The sequence below is a fragment of the Felis catus genome, chromosome D3 (genome assembly GCF_018350175.1).
Source record: "Felis catus isolate Fca126 chromosome D3, F.catus_Fca126_mat1.0, whole genome shotgun sequence".
Taxonomy (NCBI): domain Eukaryota; kingdom Metazoa; phylum Chordata; class Mammalia; order Carnivora; family Felidae; genus Felis; species Felis catus.
The window spans coordinates 27,341,963-27,368,984 of NC_058379.1; the positions used below are offsets into that span (position 1 = coordinate 27,341,963).

Here is a 27,022-nt window from a genome sequence, read left to right on the forward strand (position 1 = left end):
ATAATTATAAGCTCTACGAGACTCTGGCACCTAGTAAGCACTAAAGGGAGTAAGTAATATAAATGACAGGGATAACAACAAACTCCTGGGGCGCAGAGACTGGTTTTTGAATGTTTGTACTCTACAACAACAGGATAACACTTAGTAGCTAAAAGGCACTTAAGAGTGACTTGCGAAGTGAACAAATGGGCATGAATAAAAATGATTCCTTTGAAAATTATTTTTAAAAACCACAGAAACTTTTCTGTTTCAAAAACCGCAGAGACAGCTCTATTCTGTTATGAGCACCTTTATGATCCAAACGCTGTCTGCTCGATCTTTGCCTTTCCTGTAACTTCCAAAACTCACCTACAGAAGGTCTTTGGTAACAGTCTACCAAGTTAAAGCTTTCTTCCTACTTTCCAGATTGTACAGTGCACTAGTGTCCGGCTTTGGCTCAGGTCATGATCTCACAGTTTGTGGGTTTGAGCCTCGCATCGGGCTCTGTGCTGACAGCTTAGAGCCTGGAGCCTGCTTCGAATTCTGGGTCTCCCTCTCTCTCTGCTCCTCCCCCGCTCATGCTCTCTCTTTCTCCTTCAAAAATAAAGAAAAACATTAAAAATATTTTTTTAAATAGAAAAAATAAAAAGCAACTGACTGTTAAGCCAACAGTTCCAGAAAGAAGGGTGGGAGGTGTCTCTGGGCAAGGCTGTGACAGGCAGGGATGTGGTTCCTCTGAACCCAGAAAATGGGGAGAAGGAAGAGTAGACTTGACTCCTGGATTGCTAGGCAAAGAGCTTCCCTATGCCACTCCACTGGAGCCTGGCTCTCTGATACTGGGGGGAGATGCTCCCCAAAGAGGTGGGCAGAGAAAGGGAGGAGGGAGGAAGTCGGCTTTGGTGGGACAGGGGCTTGTCGCCATGCCCTCAGGGAGCACCCGTGCTGAACAAAGGGCTCACAAACAGAAGACCTGAACTTGTCCTTTACTGGTTCTGTGCCCTTAGGACATCATTTATTCTCTCTGGGCCAGTTTTCACATCTGTGCGATGGAAATCATGGCACCACACGTGCTGACATTGCAGTGCTGCATAGACTTGGATGGACATGGTTGGGTTATGACAGGCAAAAGCCTGGCTCTGATGTCAGACAGACCTGGGGGTGAAGTCCCTGGCTCTGCACCCTGTCGGCTGTGTGCTCTTGAGCAACTCACGCCTCCCCTCCAAGCTCGGGTTCTCTGTCTGTAAAGTGGGGACAATCGCACTCACCTCAGAAAGTTACCTGTACACACAGGGTACGGCACAGAGTAGCCCCCAGGAAATGGAAGTTCTGATTCCTGAAACGATGTGCCCCAAGAAATACAGAATTCAGAATCAGCCACCAACTCACTACTGTAAGCCCTGCCTTCTGACTGCAGATCCAGAGTCAATGGGCGCTAGAGGCCTTTTGCCCAAATTTTCAAGGTTCTGTTCCTGCCCCACTGAGGCACCAAGGGAGATCCACACAGGTCCCTCTGATCAGGCGATGGCCTTGTCCTCATGTCAGGAAGAAAGCTCATTCCATGCCCCAAACTCGGCTGCTCCCAGGAGAGAGGATGCAGGCCCACACCTCTGGTCACCAGGGGCAAAGTATACCCACCCCACCACCCCAGTCCCCCACCCCGCGGCCAATAATCCAAACTAGACTGACATGGGTGGGACCTCCAAGGACACTCCTTCTCCACATGTGGAAACTGAGTCCTTGAGAGGGGAAAGGACTTGTCCAGGGCATCGAGGGAGCTGCTGGCAGAGCTGGGACCAGGGTCCCAGCTGGAGCCCTGCCCAGAGGCAGATGCCTTGTTCACACATTTTTCTGCCTGTGGCCCCCACTCCCAGTTGAACAGACAACCATTTCCTTGAAAACACAGCCATTCCAGTTGCAAACATCTGCAGAGCACATTGTTTGGGTAAACAATGAACAAAGAGTCTGCAGGTTTTTAACCTGAAGGCTTTTGGGGGAGGTGCTAGAGACACCCTCCCCTAACACAGTCATCAGAATACTGTAGGTCTGTATGTTTTGTTGGAAGGTGGTCTATCTACATGGAGCTTTCTTCAGGTCCCCACAGGGCCTCTAAGAGGGCTAAACTGAAAACATCTGGGCCTTCCTGAGGAATTCCACACATCCCACCTTATTCAGAAATGCTAGAATCAGGGGTGCCTGGGTGGCTCAGTCGGTCAAGCGTCCGACTTTGGCTCAGGTCATGATCTCACAGTCTGTGAGTTCCAGCCTCGCGTTGGGCTCTGTGCTGACATCTCAGTGCCTGGAGCCTGCTTCAGATTCTATGTCTCCCTCTCACTCTGACCCTCCCCCATTCGTGCTCTGTCCCTCTCTGTCTCAAAACTAAATAAACGTTAAAAAAAAAAAAAGAAGAAATGCTAGAATGTACAGTCAGCCCTGGAGCTGATTCTTTCAACAACGTGGGACATGCCACACCTAGAGACCTATACGCAGACATATGCCCAAGCTTTCTGAGCAGGGAGGGACAGCAACAGGTTCAGGCTTCAAGCCTGTCCTTTGGCGGCTGTCTGCCACCAGGCGGGGAGGGGCTTCTTGGTGCTCAGTGCTGACACCAGATGCGGACACCCTCAACACACATACACAGGCACAGATATGAGGCCAGCCCCCAAGGTCTGAGGGCATTTGTGGTCTCAGGCTGAGGACTCAAGATACAGGGGTGAGGCAGCCCAGCAGTGACGGGGTCCCAGGATGTGAAGTGACATAAGGAAGGCAATAGACACACATACAGTCACACATACACGGTCACGGCCTCACCCATGTACACAGAGACTCATGCATCACACAGATACACCTCATACTCATGAAAACACATAAACACACAGACCCATGTACACGCAGTAAGAAGATACACTCGGATATCTCCAGACCGATGCACAGACATGCTCAGAGGCACACACTCACAGCCACATGTCCTCGCCCACATAGACGTGTGCATGCTTTACACACACGCGCACACACACAGTCCAAGCATCTAAACGCTCCCGGGAACCAACCACTATGGATTCTCCCCTCTGCGGGCAGTCCAGGGCTAGAAACTGAAGGCTGGACTGGGTTCCCAGTTGGCCCCAAGGAGAGAGAAGGGGCAGAGGAACAGTTGAATCTTGCTTGCTTCTCACTCGACTGCATGTGGGGGTGGGGTAGGGGGTAAGGGAAACCCACCTGCCAAAACAGCAGGGGACAAGCCCACAAATGGAGTCACCCACTTGCCAGGGGCTTTCAGGGATGGGGGACGGGGGGAGTCTCTTGGCTCCTGGGGGTGGCTCCAAACACTGAGAATTTACGGGAAAGGGGAGATCTGGGATGAGGGGCATTTTTCCACAGTGAACCTTTTCCCCTTTTCCCCTTCCGAAGTCTGGTCTTCCTTCTGCAGCTCCACTCAGCCCCCCACCACCCAAATCGCCCAGTCAGCACCCCCAGGCGCTTGCCTCACCTTACTGAGATCCAACCACCGGCTCCTCCACAAGAGGAGGTCCTACCCAGACATACCCACACCTAGGGAGGGCCCTCCCGCTGCACCTGACCCTGCACACAGCATAAAAACATCCAGAGTGCCCCTATACCCCCATTCCCAAACTCATCCGCCTCCAGTTCCCCGGGAGGTAAATACCCAGCCAGGTGAGCCCCAAACCGAAAATGGCCGTCCCCGCCGCCGCCGCCACCGGCCACCTCTCCTTCGGAGACCCTTCCCCAGGTGGCTTGGAAGCCCCCTCCCCCAGGATCGCGCCCCCGCCCCCGCCTCTGGCACCCACCTCCTTCTTGATGATGCCCAGCAGCCTCTGTCTAGTGTCCGCCTCTGTGGGACGAGACGAGGGGGCAGCCGGTCAGCCGAGCGCTGCAGCGGGGGCCCAGGGCTGCCCTCCCGCCGCCCTCGCACCCTGCGCCCGCTTAGCCGCAGCGCTGGAGGCCATGGCCCCACGCGCTGCGTTCCCAGCCCAGGTGGCCGCGGTGCCGGCTCTCCGGCTCCTCAGCTGCAGCCACAGCGGGGAGGGGCCGAGCGCCGGTGACGTGAGGCCCCGCCGCGCAGCCTCCCCGCCCCTCCGGCGAGCAGCCGCCGCCGCCTCCGCAGTGCAGCCTGGCCCCTGGCGGGAAGGTCCTCGGGGCGACGCAGGCTCTGGGCCCCTACCACCAGCAGCCCCGCCTCCACGGGAAGCCCCGCCTCCCACGCCCTGCGACCCAGGTCCCACTTCCCCTCTATTGGGCAGGGCGGAAATGTATCCTTCATTCCCAGATCCGCTCCTTGCCAGGCTGCAAGTGGCCTGAGGCAGTGGGGCCTGTTATTGACAGGCTGCGAGCCTCAAGGTTCTCATCTTTAAAATGGATGTAATAGGGGCGCCTGGGTGGCTCAGTCGGTTGAGTGTCCGACTTCCGCTCAGGTCATGATCTCATGATTCGTGGGTTTGAGCCCTGCGTTGGGCTCTGTGCTGACTGCTCAGAGCCTGGAACCTGTTTCCAATTCTGTCTCCCTCTTTCTCTGCCCCGACTCCGCTTGTGCTCTGTCTCTAAAATAAATAAACATTAAAATACATTTATGTGTATAAAATGGATGTAATTGGACCACCTCATCAGAATGATACCAGACATAAAAGAGATAGTGAATGTAAAGCACTTAACAGAGACCTAGGAAAAAAGACCAGCAACCATAAAAGCTGCCATTATTATTATTATTATTATTATTATTATTATTATTATTGAGTCTTCCAAGATACGGTGGCTCTCCACCCAGATTGGCCAGGCCTTACGTGACTCCCTCCCCCACACGCAGGTCAGTGGGAGAGTGGCAGAGTGGGATCCTTCCAGGACCCCAATAGGGCACTTGTCAGCCAGGATCTCCAAGACTCTTTGCGACCAACGCTTATTCCACCACGTTCCTGACCGCGTCCACCCAGACTGCAACTCGGGTTTACAAACGTTTATTGAGCACCTACCACATGCCAGGTTACTGTGGATACGGAAGTGAGCAAGATGGGCAAAAGCCTGCCCTCACGGGCCGTAGGATGTAGACAGAAAAATAAATAAGCAGATGATGTGATATGTTGGAAGTGTCTGGAGAAAAATGAAGTAGGCAAAGGAGACAGGTGGGGTTTGTATTTTTGAAGTAGGCTCCTCATGGAGGCCCCATGAGGAGATGCCATTTGAGCAAAGAAGAGAAGAGTACATCGGGGGATTTCTAGAGGAAGAGCAGTCCAGGCAAAGGGAACAGCAAGTGCAAAGGCCCTGAGGTAGGAGTGTGCCACTGGGTGTGACAAATAGCTAGGAGGCCAGTGGGGCTGGAGTGGCATGAACAAGAAGGGTTGGCAGTCTTCCAAGGTCCTGTTAAGGCCTTGAAGTCCACTGAAAGGACTTGCATCCTGCCCTCAAAAGCCCCCCGGGTTTCAGCCCTCCTGTCACAGCTCAGAGCACACCCTCTTGCTGAGGGGATTCAGAGTCCCCTTTTCCCCATTTGTCAGTGCCATAAGCCAGAGAAGATGATTTTGACTAGCTTAGGGAAAAGAAAATAAGCTGGAAGGATAATGGGCATTCCCAGAGTCCAAGGGGGGCCTGGAGGACTGGGTTGAAAGCAAGGTAGCTCCAGAAAGAGAGACCCTTGGGAATAGTCGCCTGGCAAGGACAGAGTGGTTAGGGTGCCACCACTCAGGTGGAAGGAGCTCCAGCTGTTGGAGGTTCCCGTTCCAAGGAGGGAGCATCCTATTGGCCTGGCCTGAGACCTACGCCTGCTTCTTGCTGGGCAAGGGGAGTCTCAGTCACAATCCCACCACCCCACTATCTCCAGTGAGAGTCCTTGGGGAGCCCAGAGAATGTGAAATGGTTGCTTGGTAGCCAACCCCCCTCCCCATTATATTAGAACCATATATTGAGGACCTACTGTGTGCCAGCCACTGCATTAAGGGCTTTAGGGTTTGGGTTGCCTGCTTTAAACACAACACGGACATAAGCCCAAGCTTCACTTTTGGCCTCTTAATATTATCTTCTTCAATATATTACTTTGTGAAAGGTGAAATGAAATAGTCACTTATGTCAACAGGTTTTCAAATGGAGCCAGAGGCCAGTAAGGAGATGGGCCTTATGTACATCCTCACCGGTAGGAGAACCACAAATGTTGGAACCGGGCCAAACTGCAACTCTTCCAGGGACTCGGCCCAAACACCTGCCACTTGCTATAGTAAGAGACCCTGCTTAGTGATAGCCTTAGACACCAGTTACGGTCACCAAATTTAGTTTCCTGCCACCAACACCAATCCTGGTCATCAGAATTCTTAGTAAATGACATATCCAAGCATTCCCTTTTGTCTTCAAAAACCTTTTCCTTTTATTCCCTGGATGGGGGTGGGGAGGGTAGAGGCACTATTTTGGTTGCTGCCCAAATGTGTCTTTCCCAAACTGCAATTCTGAGACCCCAAATAAATAACTTTGTTTTTATTTCAGCTCTGCCTCTTCTCTCAGTTGACAGAGTTACATTGTGCTTCGCTAAGTAGGAATGCACAAATGCTTTCTTCACAGCTTCTAGGCCTCTTCATTTTGATACAATTTGAAACCTGTGGGGGTGGTGGGCCGGACGAATTCAAGCACAGCACAAAGCATCTTGATATATTGATCAACTGAATTCATCAGTTGTTAACTGAGATTCATCAGCTGTTAACATTTGCTGCATTACCTTTATGTTCTCTGTCTCCCTCTTTTTACAACAAATTGCACACATTGATTGTATACATCTTGATGAATTTTCTCCTATGCACTCCCCTGTAATACCATCACTATAACGAAGGTACTAACCATATTCATCACCTCCAGAAATGGATGTGTGTTCTTTCATGGGTATTTATTTACTTGGGTAGGAACATGTAGCATGTGATCTATCTCCTAGAAGCAGAGGCGTGGGAACAAGATGTGGGAGGGAAACATGAAGGAAGCAGAGAGGGAGCAATTGATGTGATTTTATGCAAGGTGGTGTAGACAACCATCCCTTTGACCCAGGTTTCTCCATTACTTTGCAGAGGTCTGCTAATTATTCCTCTTCTCATCCTTTCCCTCTCTGTGATCATTTCTTCATTATCTTTGCAAAGATTCTCGGTGCTTTCTTTTTGTCTTCATTAGGCTTCTTGGTGGTTTAGCTGCTTAGCTGCTATCTTGATTTCTTAAAGAACCACCTTAGTTTTTTCACCTTCCATTTTGTCAGCCTCTTCCATTAGGTTTATTTTGGTGTGTGATTGTGTCTTCTCATTTCAGGTGTAAATAAATACATATATACATAAGTATAAGCAAGAATGTGTGTGTAGATTCAGTATATGTACAAACTGTATATCCAAATTGCATTTAGTTATCTACCGCTTTTTGCCTGTGTATCCCCAGTGTTCCAACTTAAATACCACCTTCTCTCCCGCTGCCCTCCACTCCTTTTTTTTTTTTTTTTTTTTGCCCAGAAAGAACACTGGCAGATTCCTGCATGTCATCAGGAAGGTAATGATAATCAGATCAACTCTGTGGCATTTGGGGTTGTTTATAAGAGTTATAAGTCAGGGACGCCTGGGTGGCTCAGTCAGTTGAGCATCCGACTTCGGCTCAGGTCATGATCTCGCGGTCCGTGAGTTCGAGCCCTGCATTAGGCTCTGTGCTGACAGCTTGGAGCCTGGAATCTGCTTCAGATTCTGTGTCTCCCTCTCTCTGCCCCTCCCCCACTCATGCTCTGTCTGTCTCTCTCTCTGTCTCTCTCTCTGTCAAAAATAAATAAACTTTAAAGAAAAAAAAGAGTTACAAGTCAGTCAGATTTCCCAGGGATTCATCATTAAATGTAATCATTCATGCATCCATCGATTCTCTCTTAATATATGAATTGAGTGCCTAGTCTTGGTCAGGTACTGTTATCTCTATTGGAGAAAGAGCAGAGAAAGAACAGATCCTTCCCTTGAGGCCCTTCTATTCTGTTGGTGAAAGACCAGTCATAAGTAGTGATGTAGACTCTATGGAGCTCAGGAACAAATTCAATGTATGACCTGTTAATGCCAGTGGGCAGAAAATGGTACAACTTTTCTGAAAGGCATGAGAGAAGACTTACTGGGAAGAGTCCCAAGTGCCATGAAGAGGCAGCTCCTTACTGAAGGATGCATCTCAGGTGTGCTTAATACTAAGAACCTGCTATACCCAAGGACTGGGCTGGACTCAGGGCAGGACACCAAGTCAATAAGTGATGTCTGGGAGTCTCATCCAATTTGCTATTCCAGAGTTTTCTCCTCTCCTTCTCCCTACACCCTCTCTCAGGTTACCTCCACCAGACAAACCAGAATCTGAAACCAGAACACTCAGTACACATGGCCCCCACCATGGGGGGTACACATGCCCCCTCAGAGGGCACCTGAGCCAATTTCTAGGGTGCTCTCTATACAGCAACCTGGATACCCCCAAACATCTTCCTTGGAATCACTTATGAGCACAAGGATTTTCCAGGAAAACCTTAGTGAAGACTCTGCAATTCAGAAGAACTAAATCGATGTCTAAATTCAATCCAACCTCAGAGTCACCAGGCAAGAGCACTTATTATATTCTGGAACTTAATGCACTGACTCAAAAACTCATTTGAAGGAACAGCCAGGGATTTTCAAGTGCTTAGCCAGTTTAGCCTTTTCTAGTCTTTAGAATACTTTCAAGGTCAAGGAACAAAACATCATGTTACTGGTACACCAGACAAAGCAGAACTGAGTTTGGAATTAGAGCCAAAGGAACACACAGGTTTCTGCAGAATTATGATGGGACTTCAAAGCAGGGGCAGGGTTAGGATTATTTTAGAAATGGTGTCAGATAACTCTCTCTGAATTAAAATGACTGTCCAGTGGAAACTAATGGAATGCTGTTATGCTAACTGGAATTAAAATTAAAAAGTTAAACAATGAAATGGGTATCCAGTGTGTGCATCAAGGATTTAAGTGCAAGACAATGAAATTACAAAAATTAAAGAATTAGTGAATTAAAAAAACAATTTTAAGTGGCGAAGTCAAAGAATGACAGAAACTTGGAAGCAATGGACAAAAAAGCCTGATTCAACAACAACAAATTTTTTTTTAATTACCCCAATACTTAAAAGCTTACAAGTCACTGCAAACCCACTTGTAGGGATCTAGGCCAAGGAGACGATGATGGAGGAGCCTAGATTTGGATCCAAGGATAGTCACAGTGGTTACAATGTAGTTTTATTGGGAGCCGTGGGGAACTGGTTAAAATATTAAGTGGTAAGGGCCTAAGTTTCTGGAGCTCCATGTGCACCTCATTTGGTGAAGTCACCTGGCAGGTTAATCGGGGGATGTTTGGTGGGGGAGGTAGGGTGGGGCAGGAGAGCGGGCAGAACCACCCACGCCCATCCCCCTGAGACTCAGAACACCTTTGAAACCGCCAGGTGCACTACTAGGTAGGCCTCATTTGGGCCCGGATGGAGGCGGTGCCTGAAGGGGCTGGGCCAGCAGGGTTGAAATAGAAATGAGGGTGGGGGCTGGTCAGGCCTTGCTGACTGTGGGAGCGTCCCGCAAGGAGGCCAAGCTAGACCTACTGCCCTTCGGTGGCCAAGGCGAGGTACAAGGCCAGTCCCGGGAAAGGCTGACCCTTTCAGAGAGGAGCTTTGCCCCTCTGACCCCGCGGATGTCAGCGCTCAGGCGCTGCGGGGCTGAAAGAGGAACCCTAGGCTACAGGGCATGAAAGAAGGCAACTAACACCCCACAGATCAGACTAATACTTCAGGAGGAAGGAACGAAGGTGAATTGTGTCAGCAGAGTCAGGGAAGGGTGACCCATTCGGGTGGCGGTAGCCCTGGGTGTGTGTGCCTGTGGGTGTGGGGTGTGGTGTGTGTGTGTGTGTGTGTGTGTGTGTGTGTGTACGCCAGGGGGATAGGCGGTAGGTGTGAACTCCGTGCGCACCGGACTCCTAAAAGCAAGCAGGGTAACCCACAGTGACCTGTCACTTGGTGTGGGGGAAAAGAATCCCAGTCAATAAATTTCTGCACGTCTCTAAGAATATTTTACCAGGTTCCCTTTTACCACAGGATCCTTCTCTGACAAGTTGGCAGTTAGCAGTCTTTTTGGTGTGATTGGAAAACACGTGTAGTTAGCAACCTGATGCCTTCTTCAAAGTCCTGGTTTGTAGAAGGTGACCAGACAACTACCTAGAGAAGTCTAACATAACTGTGTCCCCTTCCAGGGTCTGTCCCCTTCAGGACAGTAATGTCAGGTCGGGCCAGGACCCGAGCCCGAGGCCGCGCGCGAGGTCGGGCGCCCTCTCAACCAGCCCCGCCGCCGGGAGCCGCCGCGCCTCCGCCGCCGGGAGCCGCCGCGCCTCCGCCGCCGGGAGCCGCCGCGCCTCCGCCGCCGGGAGCCGCCGCGCCTCCGCCGCCGGGAGCCGCCGCGCCTCCGCCGCCGGGAGCCGCCGCGCCTCCGCCGCCGGGAGCCGCCACAGCGGTGAGCACAACAGCCTGTTCACTCTCTTTGGTGCAAAAGATACTTTATCTTCCTCAGCTACTGCTTCCTTCTCACGCGTTTTCTCATATGCAAATATGCCCTAGATTCCTCTCTCGACCCCAAACTCTTCCTGCACACCAACATCCAGGAAACACTGTCGTCTCCCAATTTTCCAAAAAATATCTGGCATCTGACAATGTGTCACCACCTCTGTTACTACCCTCTGGTCCAAGCCACCAGCATCCCTTGCTGCACGTGGCGAGTGGTCTCCAAACTGGTCTTCTTGCTTCCACCCTGGTCTTCTGCCTGTTTCCCAGCACACAGAACCATATAAATTGGTCCATGCAGTTCCTCTGCCTGACATCCTGTAAAGGTTCCCATTTTCTCAGTCAGAGGCACATCTGAGATGGCTTCCCTCCTGGGGTGCACCTGTGGCTCATTCCATTAAGCCCCAACTTCAGCTCAAGTCATGATCTCATGGTTTGTAGGTTTGAGCCCCAAGTGTGACCGTGCAGAGCCCGCTTTGGATCCTCTGTCTTCCCCTCTCTCTCTCTCTCTCTCTCTCTCCCTCCCCTGCTTGTTCTCTCCCTCCCTCCCTCTCTCGAAAATAAACATTGAAAAAAATGGCCTCTCTCCCACCACCTCTCTGACCTAAGCTTCTCTACCTCGTACTCACCTTGCAGCAGTCACATCAGCCACCTTGTTCTTTCTTAAACGTTTCTACAGTAGAAAATTTGCTCTTTCCTTTACCTATGGCTCGTATAACCTTGTAACTCACTCTCCTCTTTCCAGTCTTTGATTCATTAGCAACTTCTCACTGAGGGTCTTTGTCCCCCATGAATTCAACCAGCCCCCTCACATCCCACCATCTGGTAATACCCAGTTTTCTGTACTTTGCTTGTTTCTACATTTCTTCAATTCCTTAGCAATTAACACACTAACCTAGAGAAATCATGACTTTTATTTTCTGTCACTGGCATGTGAGCCTTTACAAGGGAACATGCTTCATGCCCTGGCAGTGCCTGGCACCTGGCAGGCAAGCCATTTAGGGATGATGAACAAACACCGTTACTATCACTCTTTATTTCTATCTCCTAAAACATACAGACCCAGCAAACTGGTCAAATTCAGCCTGGCCTCCAGCCACTGGAAAGTCCAGTGGTCAAGCCTGCACGACGAAGAAGACCAAGAAGAACACCTCAGCCTCCAAGTAAAAAGAGGGAAAGAGAGGGATATGGGGGGGGGGGGAGGTGTTTAATACATGAGGGTGTACCACAGCCATAAAACTCTAGGCAGAGAACCTCAGTATGTTTTGGCAGGATGCAAAGAGTGTACAGCTTGCAACTATTTTTCATTTCTGCAATGAATTATCTGTCAATGTTTTAGTCCCCTTCTATTTTAAGGTTTAGGGAAAAGAAATGGAGACTATTATCAATCAGACTAGCCAATTGTTCAAAAGAATTGCTTTTCAGATTTAGACAGTGCATGTGTATACAATAACTCCATGTTAATTAAGAACTCTAGAAACCTTACTGTAAACCACTGTATGGAATGCTTGGGCAGCTCATTGGGCATCTCAGTATTTACCTGCATTTTATTATTTTCATAGGTGAAAGGTTATCATTATACAGGTGTGCATGCAGCCTAATACTGATTGCCAAGGATTTGGCTCATATAATTACACCTCAAATCTGATTCTCTGATTTGCTGCTATTTAAGTTTTAAATTCTTACTAATTATGGTGAGAATAGTTAACATGAGATCTACCCTATAACATATTTTTAAGTGTACAATACAGTACTGTGAACTAGAGGCACAATGTTACATGGCAGCTATCTAGAACTTGCATAAGGGAAATTTTCCACCTGTTGAGTAGCAACTCCTCATTCCCCTCACCGAATTGCACCGTTCTACTCTCTGCTTCTGTGACTTTGACTATTTTAGATGTCTCCTACCAGTGGAATTATGCAGGATCTGTCCTTCAAGGACTGGCTTATTTCACTTAGCATGATGTCCTCAAGATCATGCCTCCTATTGCAGGATTTCCTTTTTAAGGCTGAATTATATTCCACTATGTGTATATACTGTATTAACTTTATCCATTCAGTCGTTGATGGGCATTCAGGTTGTTTCCAAGGCTTGGCTAGTTTTAACAAGGGCTGCAGCAAACATGGCTCTTTAAGATTCTAATTTCAATCCTTTGAAAGAATCCTCCAGAAGTGGGATTGCTGGATTGGTGGTTCTACCTTTAAGTGTTTGGGGAATCTCCATACTGTTTTCCATAGCAGCTATATCATTTTGTATTCTAAGAGGGTTCAGGTTTTTTGACATCTTCACTAACACTTGCTGTCTTTTTTTTGGGGGGGGGGGTTCTTCGTGTGTGCATGCATACTTTGTGTGCATGCATACTTTGTGTGCATGCATACTTTGTGTGCATGCATACTTTGTGTGCACGTGTGCTTTGTGTGTGTATGTGATATAATAGCCATACTTACGGATGGAAAGTGATAGCTCATTGTGGTTTTGATTTGCATTTCTCTGATGAATGACCTTGAGCATCTTTTCATATATCTGTTTGCCATTTATATGTCCTCTTTGGAGAGATGCCGATTCAGGTCCTTTCCCCATTAAAAAAAAATTAGGTTATTAGGTATTTGGCTATTGAGTAGCAGAAGTTCCTTAATGTATTTTAAATTAACCCCTTATCAGATACATGGTTTGCAAATACTTTCTCCCATTCCATAAGTTGCCTTTCATTCTGTTGATTGATTCATTTGCTGTACAGAAAGTATTTAGTTTGAATTCCCACTTGTCTATTTTTGCTCCTGTTGCCTCTGCTTTTGTATCCTCTGTTGTAAATACTTTTATAATAAACTGAGACAAATTCCAGACCCCATAAGATGAAGTTATAAACATGAATATATAATATTAAGACACCTATTTTTATCACCTGTCACATCTCAGGGGTTATTAATATTTTATGTAAAGTATACTGTATGTAGCAAGTACTAATGAATGATGCTTGCTGTTTTCTTTCACTGAAGTTTGAATATGATAAATTTGATTGCTGGGTGTGTCAGGAATTAGTTGAGAGTTTGATAAAAATCATTTAAAAACTTATGTGTAAAATGAAATAAGTTTTTCTATTATGGAAATTCAGACTGTGTTTTTATAAGAGCATCATAAGCTGGGGATAATAGCTTCCAGAAGTAACATTTTGAAGAAAACCAGTTTGTGCAACCCAAGGCATGGACTGTATTACCCATTTATGGAGGTTTCTTTCATAATATGTGAAAGATTGTCTTGCACTGTGCTCCAAATATTGACCTTTAAAATAGTTAGACGAATATTACAATGTGATAAAAATAACATGAGAGCCTTTCCCAGTTGCTGTTAAAAAAATCGATTAGTTATTTTTTTAAAAAAAAATCATGAAACTGGCTTTTGATAAACAATTTTTTTTTTAGTTTGTTTATGTAGAGAGAGGGAGAGAGCCAGAGCAGGGGAGGAGCAGAGAGAGAATCCCAAGCAGACTCCATGCTGTCAGCACAGAGCTCTGATGCAGGGCTCAAATTCAGGAACTGTGAAATAATGACCTGAGCTGAAACCAAGAGTCCTCAGCTTCATCCACTGAGGTCACTCAAACACTTCTCATGCATTTTTTTTTTTTTTTTTTTGAAAGGGCTGTTTATTTAGTCAGCATTTTATGATGCCCACTAGAGGGCACTCTGGTATCAGGTGATTAGCCTATAAAGAAGTTAGAGAAAGGACAAAGTTTCTGATTTGAAGAAGCTTGCACTCTGAGCAAATACCGGATGAAAGGAGGCAAACACCATAGCAGCAATGAATGTGGTGCTAGGGTAGCCGCTGACATGGAATGGGGTCTTGTTGGGAAAGGCTTCTGGGTAACATTCACCTTTTCTGGTGATCATTACTGAACTACTGTTGTTTGGATCCTTTGACAACCCTGTTTTCTACCTCCAACAACCTCAATTTAAGTTGTACTTAACATTGTCCTTTGTTTACGTTTCCATTTGTTTTTTATCACATAAAACTCATGGTTTTTGCATTTGTTTCTGTGTAGAGGAACTTCAGCTGGGGGCTGGATTGCAGGCATTGTCACTGAAGGGGAAAAGGGGTCTTGGAGCCATTTTTCAAGACCAGGTGGTGAATACCCGACAGTACTTGGAACATGTGAAAGACTCCACAACAGGTATGCTGGCCTTGAACAACCTAGTGTTATGGAATTGTTCGTATTGATCCTGTTCTGGGGTTCATTTGTGTTTGAGAGTCTTAGAGCTTCACCCCATCACTGTGAGTGGAGGTACCTTCCCACCTTCTCATGTTGTAATAACCTCCACCTTTGCAGAAATAGAGACCTATTTGGGGACCTGGATGTACTCTCCAGTTTTCCTTTTATAGCAACTAAAATCAAATGACCCAGTTCTTTGGTTGTGCTGAGCCTTTTTTTTTTTTTATGCTAAACACTATTACAAACAATGGCTCCCCACTTGCTCTCCCCTTTTGGAAGCTTTGTGTTACAAGAGGTTTTCTTTTGATCTCTTGTTGTTGTTAATTTAATATTTTAATCTTCTATTTTAACTCTAAATGTATGTTTGTGTGAGGATTCCTTTAAAAGGCTGGTACATATTCTGGGCATCAGGTGTGTGCAAATGTTCGTTACTTGTTCATGTCTTTGTTTGACCTAACTTAAGCTCTCAAGATCGTGGTGTCTACATTGTCAACTTGTTTCATTATTGACATGTGGCTTGGTTTTTTCAGGAACGCAAGGTAGAGTGGTAAAGCTATTCACCAACCATTTCCGAGTGACCTCTCGCCCTGAACTCCTCACGTATAAATATAACATTGATTACATGCCAGAGATTGAAGATGGAAAAGTTCGTACAGATTTGCTTTGCCAGCATAAACATGTAATTGGAGAGTGTCACATATTTGATGGGAACTCTTTATTACTGCCTCATAAACTACAAAAGCAGGTGAAGTAATGTTATTGGATATTTTCTTTTTCTTTAAGTTTATTCACTTGTTTTGAGAGAGAGAAAGCACATGTAGGGGAGGAACAGAGAGCAAGGGAGAGAGAATCCCAAGCAGGCTCTGCACTGACTGTGCAGAGCCACAGGGCTTGAACCCACAAACCACGAGATCATGACCTGAGCTGAAGTCAAGAGTTGGGCACTTAACCAACTGAGCCATGTAGGCACTCCTGTTAGTGGACATTTTCTTGACCTTTGTTCTTTCTTTCTCTCACATTCTCCCTGTATTATAGCAAATATACCATTTTTATACAATGGTTCATGGAGACCTCGCGAAGATCTCTTGCCCATAGGATTTGTAACAAAACCCACATGCCATGTTTGGCTATCACTGATGTTCCCTCATGCCTCATTTTGGTGGTTAAAATGAACTTAGGACCAAAATATATATATTTTTACCTTCTCAATGGCAAATAGGGCTCAAATACTGATGAAGTATTGAATAAGTTTTTATTTCTTGTTCCAAAACATCACATATGCACGCACACGCACACACACACACAGAACTTGAAGGACTTAATATTCCATTTCTTTTCCTTAATTTAATATTTTTGAGAGTGAGCAATTGGGGGAGGGGCAGAGAGAAAGAATCTCAAGCAGGTTTGACACAGCACAGAGCCTGAAGTGGGGCTCAAACCCCGGAGCCATGAGATCATAACCTGAGCTGAAATGAAAAGTCAGAGGCTTAACTGCTTGAGCCACCCAGGTGACCCTCTTCAATAAACTTAAAAAATTTTTTTTCAAACGTTTATTTTTGAGAGAGAGAGAGAGAGAGAGAGAGAGAGGGAGAGACAGGCAGAGACAGGCAGAGTGTGAGCAGGCGAGGGGCAGAGAGAGAGGGAGACACAGAATCTGAAGCTGGCTCCAGGCTCTGAGCTGTCAGCACAAAGCCCGATATAGGGCTAGAGCCCACAAATTGTGAGATCATGACCTGAGCTCAAGTCAGACATTTAACCAACTGAGCCACCCAGACACCCCACTTCAATAAACTTCTATATTTATTTACCAAGTGCATAATTTACAGGAGCTTGTTTAAGTTAAAAAAAATCATTGTAAATATTTAATTCTGACCCCCATTTGGGACTCCTAAATCCTATTTTCTACCTGAATGTGCCTCTGGGGGTTAAGATTGCTCCTGCCGGACAGCCAAGTGACCTGTTGATTTGTGGTCTAGTAATGAGCATACTCTCCTTGGAAGGAGCACCAGACCTTTTTGTTTTTTCTTTACCTCAGAAAACAGAACTGGTCAGCCGATGGGGCAAAAAGATTGTGAAGGTCACCATTGAATTCTGCAGTGAACTCAAACCCACCTCACTGGACTGCTTACGTTATTACAACATTCTCTTTAGAAAGTGTGTTTGTAAGATTTCGTTTCCTTGAGATTTGGTTGCATGTTAGTGTGTCAGTGGCACTGCACATAGGTGTTTGGTCCTAGAATTTGTGTTCTTGATGTCTCCTCATGTTCTGGGAGGGCAAGCGATCTTTGAGATGAATCAGCACTTGAACCTCACCTAGATTTGAGTTTTGTTTGAGTTCTGTGGCTTATTGTTGACATTGTTCTTCCTGCCTACCCCACATCACATGCCTGCTCCCTGTCTAGGGAGGGGCAGATGTCAACTGTGCACAGCGATGCCTCTTTCTCCCTGGAGTAAATGTGCATTTGTTTTCTTTTCCAAGTGTTTGTTTATTTTTGTAAGAGAGATAGAGCACAAGGGGGGAGGGGCAGAGAGAGAGACACAGAATCCGAAGCAGGATCCAGGCTCTGAGCTGTCAGCACAGAGCCCAGTGCGGGGCTTGAGCCCTCAATGCAAGATCATGCCCTGAGCCGAAGTCTGGTGCTTAACCGACTCAGCCAAGCAGGCACCCCTACATTTGTTTGGTGTTCTACACTTACGGTGATGCACAAATAGTGAAAATGAAAATTGGAGGCACATAGTCTGCAAAAGAGGTTTCAGTTCATTTCTGGGGATGAAGGACCTTCTGATGACCTTCCCATGACCTTTTGTTGTAGATTATGTAAAGGAGGGGAAAATGGAGGTTCAAGGGGCTTTAATATCTACCTTACAATGTCATTTACTTGTTGTATCAGGCACTTCCTGTTAATTGTTTGTAAAACAAAGTCACTTGTAGATTTCTTTCCCCCAGTGTATCTCCGTGTTTGTTAGTAAATGCTTAATAATATTCACTGTGGTTTCAATGAAATCCATTCTTCCAATTTCTAGGATTTTGAAGATGATGGATTTGAAGCAAGTTGGTCGCAACTATTACAACGAGAATGAGGCCACAGAGTTCCTCAATCATAAGTACACAGTGGAAAGTTTCACATTCTACAGACCTGACCATAGAAGCATTTAGAGAAAGTTACTCTCATTTGAAGCAGTAGGATTTATAAGTGATGGTCTTTTCAGTGGTACCCACTGGCCATGAACGATTAAGTTAGATTTTAATGTAAATTTGAATCGAAGTGAAAAGATTCACTCTTATAATCCTAGAGTGATAAGCATGAACCTTGAGGTATTTGGTAGTTATATGAACCTCATAAGAAGTCTAAATCTTCTAAAATTTGGATAATAAATTTCTCTTAAATACTTTCAATCATAGTAATTATAGCTACATGTATGTATGTATATATTGTGTATATGTTTATAATTTATACACCTATATCCTATATATTCTCACATACGTATGTACGTGTGTGGATATAGGTGTGTGAGCCTGTGGGTGATAACAATATGGTTTAACAAAGAGGGTGTAAGAGTTATAACTAGCACATCAGGTAAATCTCTATTGGAAAGGTCCTTCAAAAGATCAGTTCTTACTAAAAATAAGAAATTGAAACTGCTTGACTCCTAAGCACCAGTTTTAGACCCCAAGTTCCAACCCTGGGACACTTGCTTCTTTGTTCAGAGCTTGGATTTTGACCCTTACATCTAATGTATTCTGTTTGCAGGCTGGTAATCTGGCCTGGATATAGTACTTCTATTCTTGAGTATGAAACCAGCATTACCCTCTGTGCTGATGTGAACCATAAACTGCTCCGAATGCAAACTGCTTATGATCTAATAATGCATGTTGATAACAAATCCCAAAGGAAAGATGCTAAGGAAATCTCTAAAGAATTAGTTGGATCAATTGTTTTTACAAAGTAAGTGTTTTCTTTAATTAATTTTTTAATGTTTGTTGTTGTTTTTTTTTTTTTTTTGAGAGAGAAACAGAGTGTGGGGGAGGGGCAGAAAGAGAGAGACAGACAGACAGACAGAATCCGAAGCAGATTCCAGGCTCTGCACTGTCAGCACAGAGCCTGATGTGGGGCTTGAACCCACGAACCATGAGATCATGACCTGAGCTGAAGTCGGACACTTAACCAACTGTGACGCCCAGGTGTCCTGTAAGTCTGCTTTTTAAAAACCTATCCAATCACTTTGAGAACTTTTTCTCCCCATAAGAGATGGTCCTATAGTTTTCGAATCACTAAACATTAAAGGTCAGAAGCAGAAATAGCATGGAAATGGTGAGAATCCATCCATGCTTTTCTCATCTGGCTATACAGCATGAGAAAAAGATAAGTTTCAGTTGTAGATTTTGCTGTTCTTGTGATTCCTGATGTTGATCCAGTCACCTGCTCTGAACCCTCTCTCACATGTAACAGAATATGCTCCTTCCAAATTTCTTTTCTCTTGCTTTGTGTCTATTTTTAAAAATCAGGGCTTAATTATAATCCATTAGCAAATTTCCGCTTGACGGAAGTGTTTTACTTTTAATCTTCCTCTAGACCAGACATTTTAAGCTGAAGAGCATGAAGATGAGGACTCATCTTAGGAGTCCTCAACTTTATTCTTGCTTCCCAATTTCAAAATTTACTGCAAAGCTCTAGGAATCAGGACAGTGGGATACTGGTATGAAGATAGACCTAAAAATCAATGGAATAGAATTGAGAATCCTGGAGTTAACCCTCACATTTATAGTCCATGATTTTTTTTCAACAAGTGTCAAGACCGCTTTCTTGGGGAAGGAATACTCTTTTCCTCAAATATTGCTGGGACCACTGGATATCTACCTGGCCCTTCCTCACAGAAGATACAAAATTAACTCCAATTTATCCCCAAAATTAACTCAAAATAGACCTAAATGTAAGAGTTAAAACTATAAAATTCCTAGAAGAAAGTCTAGGAGTAAATTTTCTTGACTTTGAGTTAGGCAAAACCTTATAAAATAAAATGCCAACAGAGAAGGGATGACAGAAGGAAAATATAAATTGGACTTCACCAAATTAAAAACTTTTTAAAGTAAAAAAAAAAAGAAAAAGAAAAGGGACAGAATGAGAGAACATTTGAAATCACATATCTCCTAAATAACTTGCATCTCCATATGTAAGAAATGTTTACAAGTCAATAATTAAAAGAGAACCTAACTTTTATTTATTTTTTCAACCCAACTTTCAAAAAATGGGCAAAGGATGTGAATAGACAGGCCTCCAAAGAAAATATACAAATGGCCAATAATCACATGAAAAGAAACTCAATATTATTGGCCATCAGGGAAATGCAAAGTCAAACCACAAGCAAATACCTGTTCATACTATGATGGCTTAATTTGAAAAGGCAAAGATTAAGTGTTGGCAATGATGTGAAAAAGTTGGAACCAACCGTCACATACTGCTGGTAGAAGTAAAAATGGTGTGGTCTCTTTGGAAAACAGGATGGTCCTTTCTCAATATGCTAAATATAATGTCACCATATGAGCCAGAAATCTATTCCTAGTTTTATACCCAAGAGAAATGAAAACCTATGTCTACCAGAATTGATACATGAATGTCCATAACCTCATTATTCATAATAGCTCAAAGGTGTTAATAACTCAAATGTTCACCAACTGATAAATGGAAAAATAAAAATGTATATCCATAAAATAGTGTGTCATTTGGCAACAAAAAGGAATGAAATACCAATACATGCTACGGCATAGACAAACCTTGAAAAATAGTACACTAAGTGGAAGAAGGCTGTCAGGAAAGGTCACATACTGTATCATTCAATTCATGTGAAATAGGGTGGGTAGGCAAATACATAGGATTTACAACTCTGTGAATATACTAAAACCATTGGATTGTACCCTTACATAGGTGAATTATATCTCATGTGAATTTACTAAAGTGGATATATCCTGAAATTTCTTGTAGGATTTAAAGCTTCTCACTTCTTACATGATCCCATGCCATAAATATGTTAGGAATAATACTATATGTTGTGACCATTCCACAGGTATAACAATAGAACCTATCGAGTGGATGCTATTAATTGGGAGGAGACTCCCAGAAGTACGTTTAAGAAATCAGGTGGTGAGGAAATCACCTTTGTAGACTACTACAAGGAGGTAGGAAATCTCCTGTCTTTCCATGTATTTAAATCTCATTTTTTTTCTTATTATGTAGTCAAATATGTCTCATAAAAATACATGTGCAATATAGAGTCTTATATGTTAGATTATAATAATATAACATACTCTTTTAACCTATAACATATATAATAATCTATTATAAAATTTCTCCTTAAAGGTATTGTAACTTGACAGATCTATTATCCATGCATTCGAGTGCCTCATATAGAGGGTAATGTCACATGATTAGAATGGCTCCAATATGGCCTCTAATGTGGGCCTAAGAAGAGGCTATGGTAGTTTGAAACATGTTGATGGATCATTGGGTAGAAAATAGAATATGGCAAGACTTCATATATGAACACTTTCCTTATATAGAAGTTTGAGCCCTATAGAATTTGGTTTGAAAAGAAGAAACAAATGACTAATTACCATCTGGAAGGATGTCAGCTGTGTGCTGAATCTCAGAACTCATGGATTCCTCAATCTTTGCTCACAAAGACATAAGTAAACTTGGCTTGGTGCACAAAGATACAGTAGTTGACGAGATTAGTCTTATAGCTTTGGCAGATGAGAGAAAGGAATTACAGATACCTGTAGCAAATGGAAAGAACTTATATTTTTTAAAAAACAGCTTGTATTTTTATACTGGAATCCAAACCATGGCTACTTGGAACCACCAAGGCTATACAGCCCTCTGGCATCCCTTCAAGGGGATGGTGCTATTACATTATCCTCACTTGTGCTTCATACTTAGTTCTTGTTCATTCAATCCAAAAAAGCACTTAATGAGTGCCCATTACACATCTTGGGTATACATTGGTAAGACCACTGAGTTGTCTGTTCTTAAGGAACTTGCATCCTTATGGCAGGAAGAGAGACAGACAAGAAGACTATTCTAAGGATTATGAGGGATATATCCAGATAATTAAAATTGAGAGGTATTATGGACAGTGTCTGGTGGTTCAGAGTGGGAAGTCATGGAAAGCTCTGAGAAGCTGGTATGTGAATGTCTGAAAGGAGCAAGCTGTGTGCAAATGAGGGAGAAGAGAAAAGGCCCCACTTTCCAGATGGGCAAGATGTATCCAGATCCCAAACAAGGCTAGATTATTCTGTGAAGAAGTGCACATGGTTGCGGGGAGGACATCCTTGGGTTGTAGGATATGAAATCAGAGGATGAAGTGGGGGCCACATTGTATAAAGTTCTGTCCACGGAGACAAATCAGATATTGTGAGGTGTTATACAGATGGATGAAGTGATATATTTTATTTTACAGATATGTGTCTAATTACAAGGAATGGACTGTATGTGGGTAAAAAGGGAGGCAGAGTCATCAGTCAGGAGGTGGCTAAGTCACTTTAGGTCAATGATAATGGTGACCGGAATTAGGGTGGGAGAGGTAGGAAGTGAGTGGATGCCAGAGTTATTTACTACAACGGGGGAGTCGGTGTGAGGAGATTAGGGATTTTTGGGTTGACTTAGGCTCTGATAGAGGTGGTAGATGGAGATGCCCGGCTGATATTTGCTTGTTCATTCTCCAAATTTGACCTTAAATGTCATTGATTGAGAAGAGCCATGCTGGGTATCCAGAGTACATCCACCCCACCCCCACACCAACCTGAAACCTCAGGCCTCTGTGGGGTCCCCCTGTTCTGTTGTGCTCTTGCATTTCATAGCATCTATCCCAATTTGGAATTCTGTATTTGAGTGGTTATTTTACAAATCTCTTCCCCTCTCTGTAGACAGAGTTCCACCAGGGCAGGACAATGTTGGTTTTGCTCCTTGTAAATACCTCTTCTGTCTTACACCACGACTAGCACATAGAAGTTCAAATATATATAGGTTGTAGTAAATTCACACATGCTGGCATCACAGAGCAGTGGGTTTGGGAATAATTAGAGGATTTGTCACATGAAGACAAATTACCTTCTTGGCACGAGTTGATAGGCAGGAGCCTTGGATGTAAAAGAAACCTAAGACTGTGGTTTCAGCAGGTTTAATTGAGAAAAAAAAAAACAGATGGGCTGAAATATTCGAAACGATTTGAGTCATCTTGGGATGCCCTGGTGGGAACTCAGTCTAATGACAGATGGCAATTTAGTTGTCCTGTTGTCATGAGATCTGGAAAAATCCTGGAATCCATCGATGAGCCCTTAGAAGGAAAGTACAATCCTGGCCTTCAAAAAAGATTTCATAATGCTGCAAAGAAGGACCACAGAACTCCTGTTTAGGTGCAGAAGTTGATGTTGGAGGAGGAGATCCTTCTAGGATGTTGCATGGCAGCTATGGGAAATAAGAGGCATGTTTCCCAAAGTTTTTGACAGGAAGAATAGCTCGTCCAAAGGCTTTGATAGATGAGGCCCTAAAACGATGCCATGATTCTACACACATGTAGATACTTGCACAAGCTTGGACCTTAAGACTCTAGAACTAGGAAAGTGGGGGTGAATCCCAGCTGTCTTTCAAATAACTAAAGACCACTGTAAGGGTGAAAAAAAAACATATATAGTCTGCAATGAGATCATAAGAATTAAAAGCAATAGTTCAGCTTAAGAGAAAAAGAGCCATGAACACTGGATGTGTGAAGTTTTGTCTCAGGTAGGAACTCCTTTGGAGTTCTCAGGATGTTTAGCAGGCAGATAACACCAGAATTCATGTGGCTAACTTCTTACTGATGAGGACCTTGCTGATCGGCATGGAAGGATCTATGAAGAACCATTGCTGTGTGTTAGAGAGTAAAAGCAGTTTGTGGCATGGAAATTGCAGCCCAGGGGTAGGATGTCTTGGCAAATATCTCTTCCTCCTGGAAGCAGGGACTGAGAGTTTAGGGGAAATGATGCAGGAGGCATGTTGGGAATAGATGTGGAATTGCAACTCTAAAAAGTTGACTGGGTTTGTTGTCCACCCCTTCGTTTGGGAATCCTCTTGAAAGTTCTCAAGTATGTTTGAGGAATCTTTAAGACAGTGCTGTAGTGAGAAATACAGATCCTAAGAGACTGTCATATGTTTACATATATGTAGTGAAAGGATGGTACAATGACCCCCAATATAATGTCTGTAAGAATCCCTCTCTCCTTGGCTACGTGTGTTGATAGAAAAAAAGAGGCCATCTGTGGGACGTCTAACTAAGAGAATATTAAGAATATCTTTAATGCGTTCTTAAACTTGAGGAAACTGTATCACCAGCACACCCCCAGGCCTCTGTTGGTGACCCCAAAATGCACTTCTGTACATATTTATGTGACTTTGCTGAGGCTTCACTGATAGTTACACCAGTGTTCTTTCTTGTTTCTGTTGAGCAGCAACATGGTCTAGTGGTTACTGACCTAACTCAGCCACTTTTGGTCAGCAAAGGCAAATGGAAAAAGAGCCAACAGGACACGCCCCATGAGCCTATAATGCTGGTTCCTGAGCTATGCTACCTGACAGGTACTACAGATTTATGCAGTCTTCAGAGAAGTCCACCCCTTTTAAGCCCCAGGTGTTAGGATGTAGAAGTACCGGCTTTTCATAATACTACATATGGCCCAGAGCTGCATTCTCTCTGCTGGTTCTTCCTCTTGCAGGTACAGTGGTCCAGGCTTCTCTCATGTAAATCTATTCTTGCTTCTTTAGCTATATCTTTTCTAAACTTTTTTTTTGTAAAGGTCTAACAGATGAAATGCGTAAAGACTACAGAGTGATGAGAGACTTGGCTATGCATACAAGGTTGGATCCAGAGAAAAGGCAGCATGAATTACGAAGATTCATGAATATTGTACAAAAGTAAGTGTTATTTTTCTGTGTGTGTGTGTGTGTGTGTGTGTGTGTGTCCTGAAGCGGAGACTGCGTAGAACCCCTGGCATCTCAGATTCTCCAACTAAAATGTGACAGTTGGGACGAAAATGATATCTTGGGGGAAACAACTCTATTTTTTTTCTGTCAATGCAAAGTTAGGGGAAGTCTGAGGGGGAGAATGATATAGAAAGATCCTAAGACCCTGTGCAAATGTGAGAGCGAAGACATCATGATTTCAGGGTACCAGGGACCTTCTTTGTACCATGTCAGCACAGAGGACAATAGAAGACATCTTTAGATTAGAGGAGAATTTTATAAGTGGATCATTGCCTTTTCTTATTTCGTTTGGATTGATTTTTTAGAAATTTTAACTTTCAGAAATAAGAGTGCACAAAGGGAACTCCAACTTTGGGATTTGAAATTTGACCCCAACTTCGTGTCCTTCTCAGGAAGAATTATGAAAGAAGTAAGAATTCTTCAAGGAAGCAGAGCGGTAAGACCATTTCAAAGTGGCCATGTTTCACTTACTCATTTAGTTATTTGAGGTCAGGTGAATAATAACACAGAGGAACTCACTCAGGTCAATACCTGGGACTACTCTCTCTTCTTGGGTTACCTGTCCTTTCTCTATGAGACAGTAAGCAGATGTTCAATGAGAATGCATGTAACGTGGTTGGCATGTAGTAAACTGTGTTTTATCTTTATTAGTACTGTGGACATTGCTCATGGCAAAATTATCTTCCAAATGCATCCTTACGAGTCAACTACCTAGAACCAAAACAGCCCAGAATGACCCATGATGGAATTCCAGAATTACTCTCTATCTTAAGGAAAAAGATATCATTCAGTTATGACTGAAGGTTAAAATTGTAGTGTTTCAATAGGAAGTAGCACAGATTTACGATGGAAAGGCTCTTCAATGATGTATAAAACTTCATTAAAAAATATATATATGTATATATGTCTGTCTGTCTGTCTTGGAATTCTCTTCCAGTTCAACTCCCATCCACAATTTGCAGATTGGTCAAAAGAAACTAGAAGTGGACCTTTACTCAATGTGAAGTCACTAGATCATTGGCTAGTGCTATATCCTAGGAGAAATTATGGAGCAGCCTTGTCCTTGCTACAGAGCCTACGGAAAGTTACACCCACCATGGGCATAGCTATGAGAGATGCAAAAATGTAAGTACGGCAGAAATTATATCCGATTTAAAAATTAGTTGTCAGCAAGGGGTGCCTGGGTGGCTCAGTCAGTTAAGTGCCTGACTTCGGCTCAGATCATGATCTTACAGCTTGTCAGTTTGAGCCCCACATCAGGCTCTGTGCTGACAGCTTGGAGCCTGGAGCCTGCTTCGGATTCGGTGTCTCCCTCTCTCTGCCCCTCCCCCCCCTCAAAAAATAAACATTAAAAAAAATTTAAAAGCAGTTATCAATCTAAAATTGGAATCAGAAGATACTAAGTTATAGGAATCAGTCACTTCATCAAAATGAAAGTTTGTAAACAAAAAAGTCTATTCTAGTCAACAGGTATTAAAATAGGCTTTTGTGATATATGGTTTGTGGCTATTGGGATACATGTTGAGGAAGCCAAAAATTGACCTTATTTTTAAGAACAAACTTTCAACTGAAGTACTTGACTTAACATAGTATCTTGTTTTATCTTATATCATGCTTCATTGGCTGCATAAAATGTTACATGTTCACTATTTGTCACCTGTTGAATATAGAGTATATATACTTATTTTCTAGGCTTGAAGTAAATGATACAGTCCAATCCTATACAACCATCTTAGAAAACCATGTGTCATCCAAAACACAGATGGTAAGTGTCTGTTATACATGTATATATGCACACTACTTAGTGACTATCCTAAAACTGCATTTGTATGTATTTTTAAATTTGAAATGTTGCCAGTGGTTTCCAAAGCTAGCAAACAAATATAAATTTACCCCTCTCATGTAGCTGAATACAGCCTTTTGGGTTTTAGCCACTAGGTAATGTTGGGTTTTAGCCACTAGGTAATGTTACCATGTTATGCTAATTCTTTCAGGCTTGAGAACTTGGAATTATTATTTTTTAAAATCTCACAGAGGCGCCTGGATGGTTCAGTCAGTTAAGTGTCTGACTCTTGGTTTTGGCTTAGATTATGATCTCACAGTTCATGGGATTGAACCCCATGTTGGGCTCTACACTGACAGCTCTGAGCCTGCTTGGGGTTCTCTCTCTTCTTCTCTCTCTCTGCCCCTCCCCCACTTGTGTGCGCGTGCTCTCTCTCTCTCTCTCTCTCTCTCTCTCTCTCTCTCTCTGTCTCAATCCTTCAAAAATGAAAAAACATCTCGCAAACTGA

The 27,022-nt window shown here is 44.0% G+C and overlaps 1 protein-coding gene across 1 annotated transcript in view; it reads left to right on the top strand.

The window, feature by feature from the left end:
* Window positions 1-10,367: 10,367 nt before the first annotated feature.
* The window catches only part of PIWIL3 (piwi like RNA-mediated gene silencing 3), a gene marked incomplete at its 5' end in the record, with an annotated part of 28,766 nt that continues 12,111 nt past the window's right edge, over window positions 10,368-27,022 (top strand). The window contains 13 exons of the mRNA XM_045042081.1: window positions 10,368-10,466; window positions 11,574-11,676; window positions 14,551-14,679; window positions 15,249-15,463; window positions 16,754-16,872; window positions 17,743-17,823; window positions 18,471-18,665; window positions 20,782-20,893; window positions 24,200-24,326; window positions 24,545-24,662; window positions 25,053-25,167; window positions 25,669-25,856; window positions 26,424-26,496. Of these exons, the coding sequence (XP_044898016.1) occupies window positions 10,368-10,466; window positions 11,574-11,676; window positions 14,551-14,679; window positions 15,249-15,463; window positions 16,754-16,872; window positions 17,743-17,823; window positions 18,471-18,665; window positions 20,782-20,893; window positions 24,200-24,326; window positions 24,545-24,662; window positions 25,053-25,167; window positions 25,669-25,856; window positions 26,424-26,496 (1,674 nt within the window). The remainder of the gene's footprint in view (window positions 10,467-11,573; window positions 11,677-14,550; window positions 14,680-15,248; window positions 15,464-16,753; window positions 16,873-17,742; window positions 17,824-18,470; window positions 18,666-20,781; window positions 20,894-24,199; window positions 24,327-24,544; window positions 24,663-25,052; window positions 25,168-25,668; window positions 25,857-26,423; window positions 26,497-27,022) is intronic.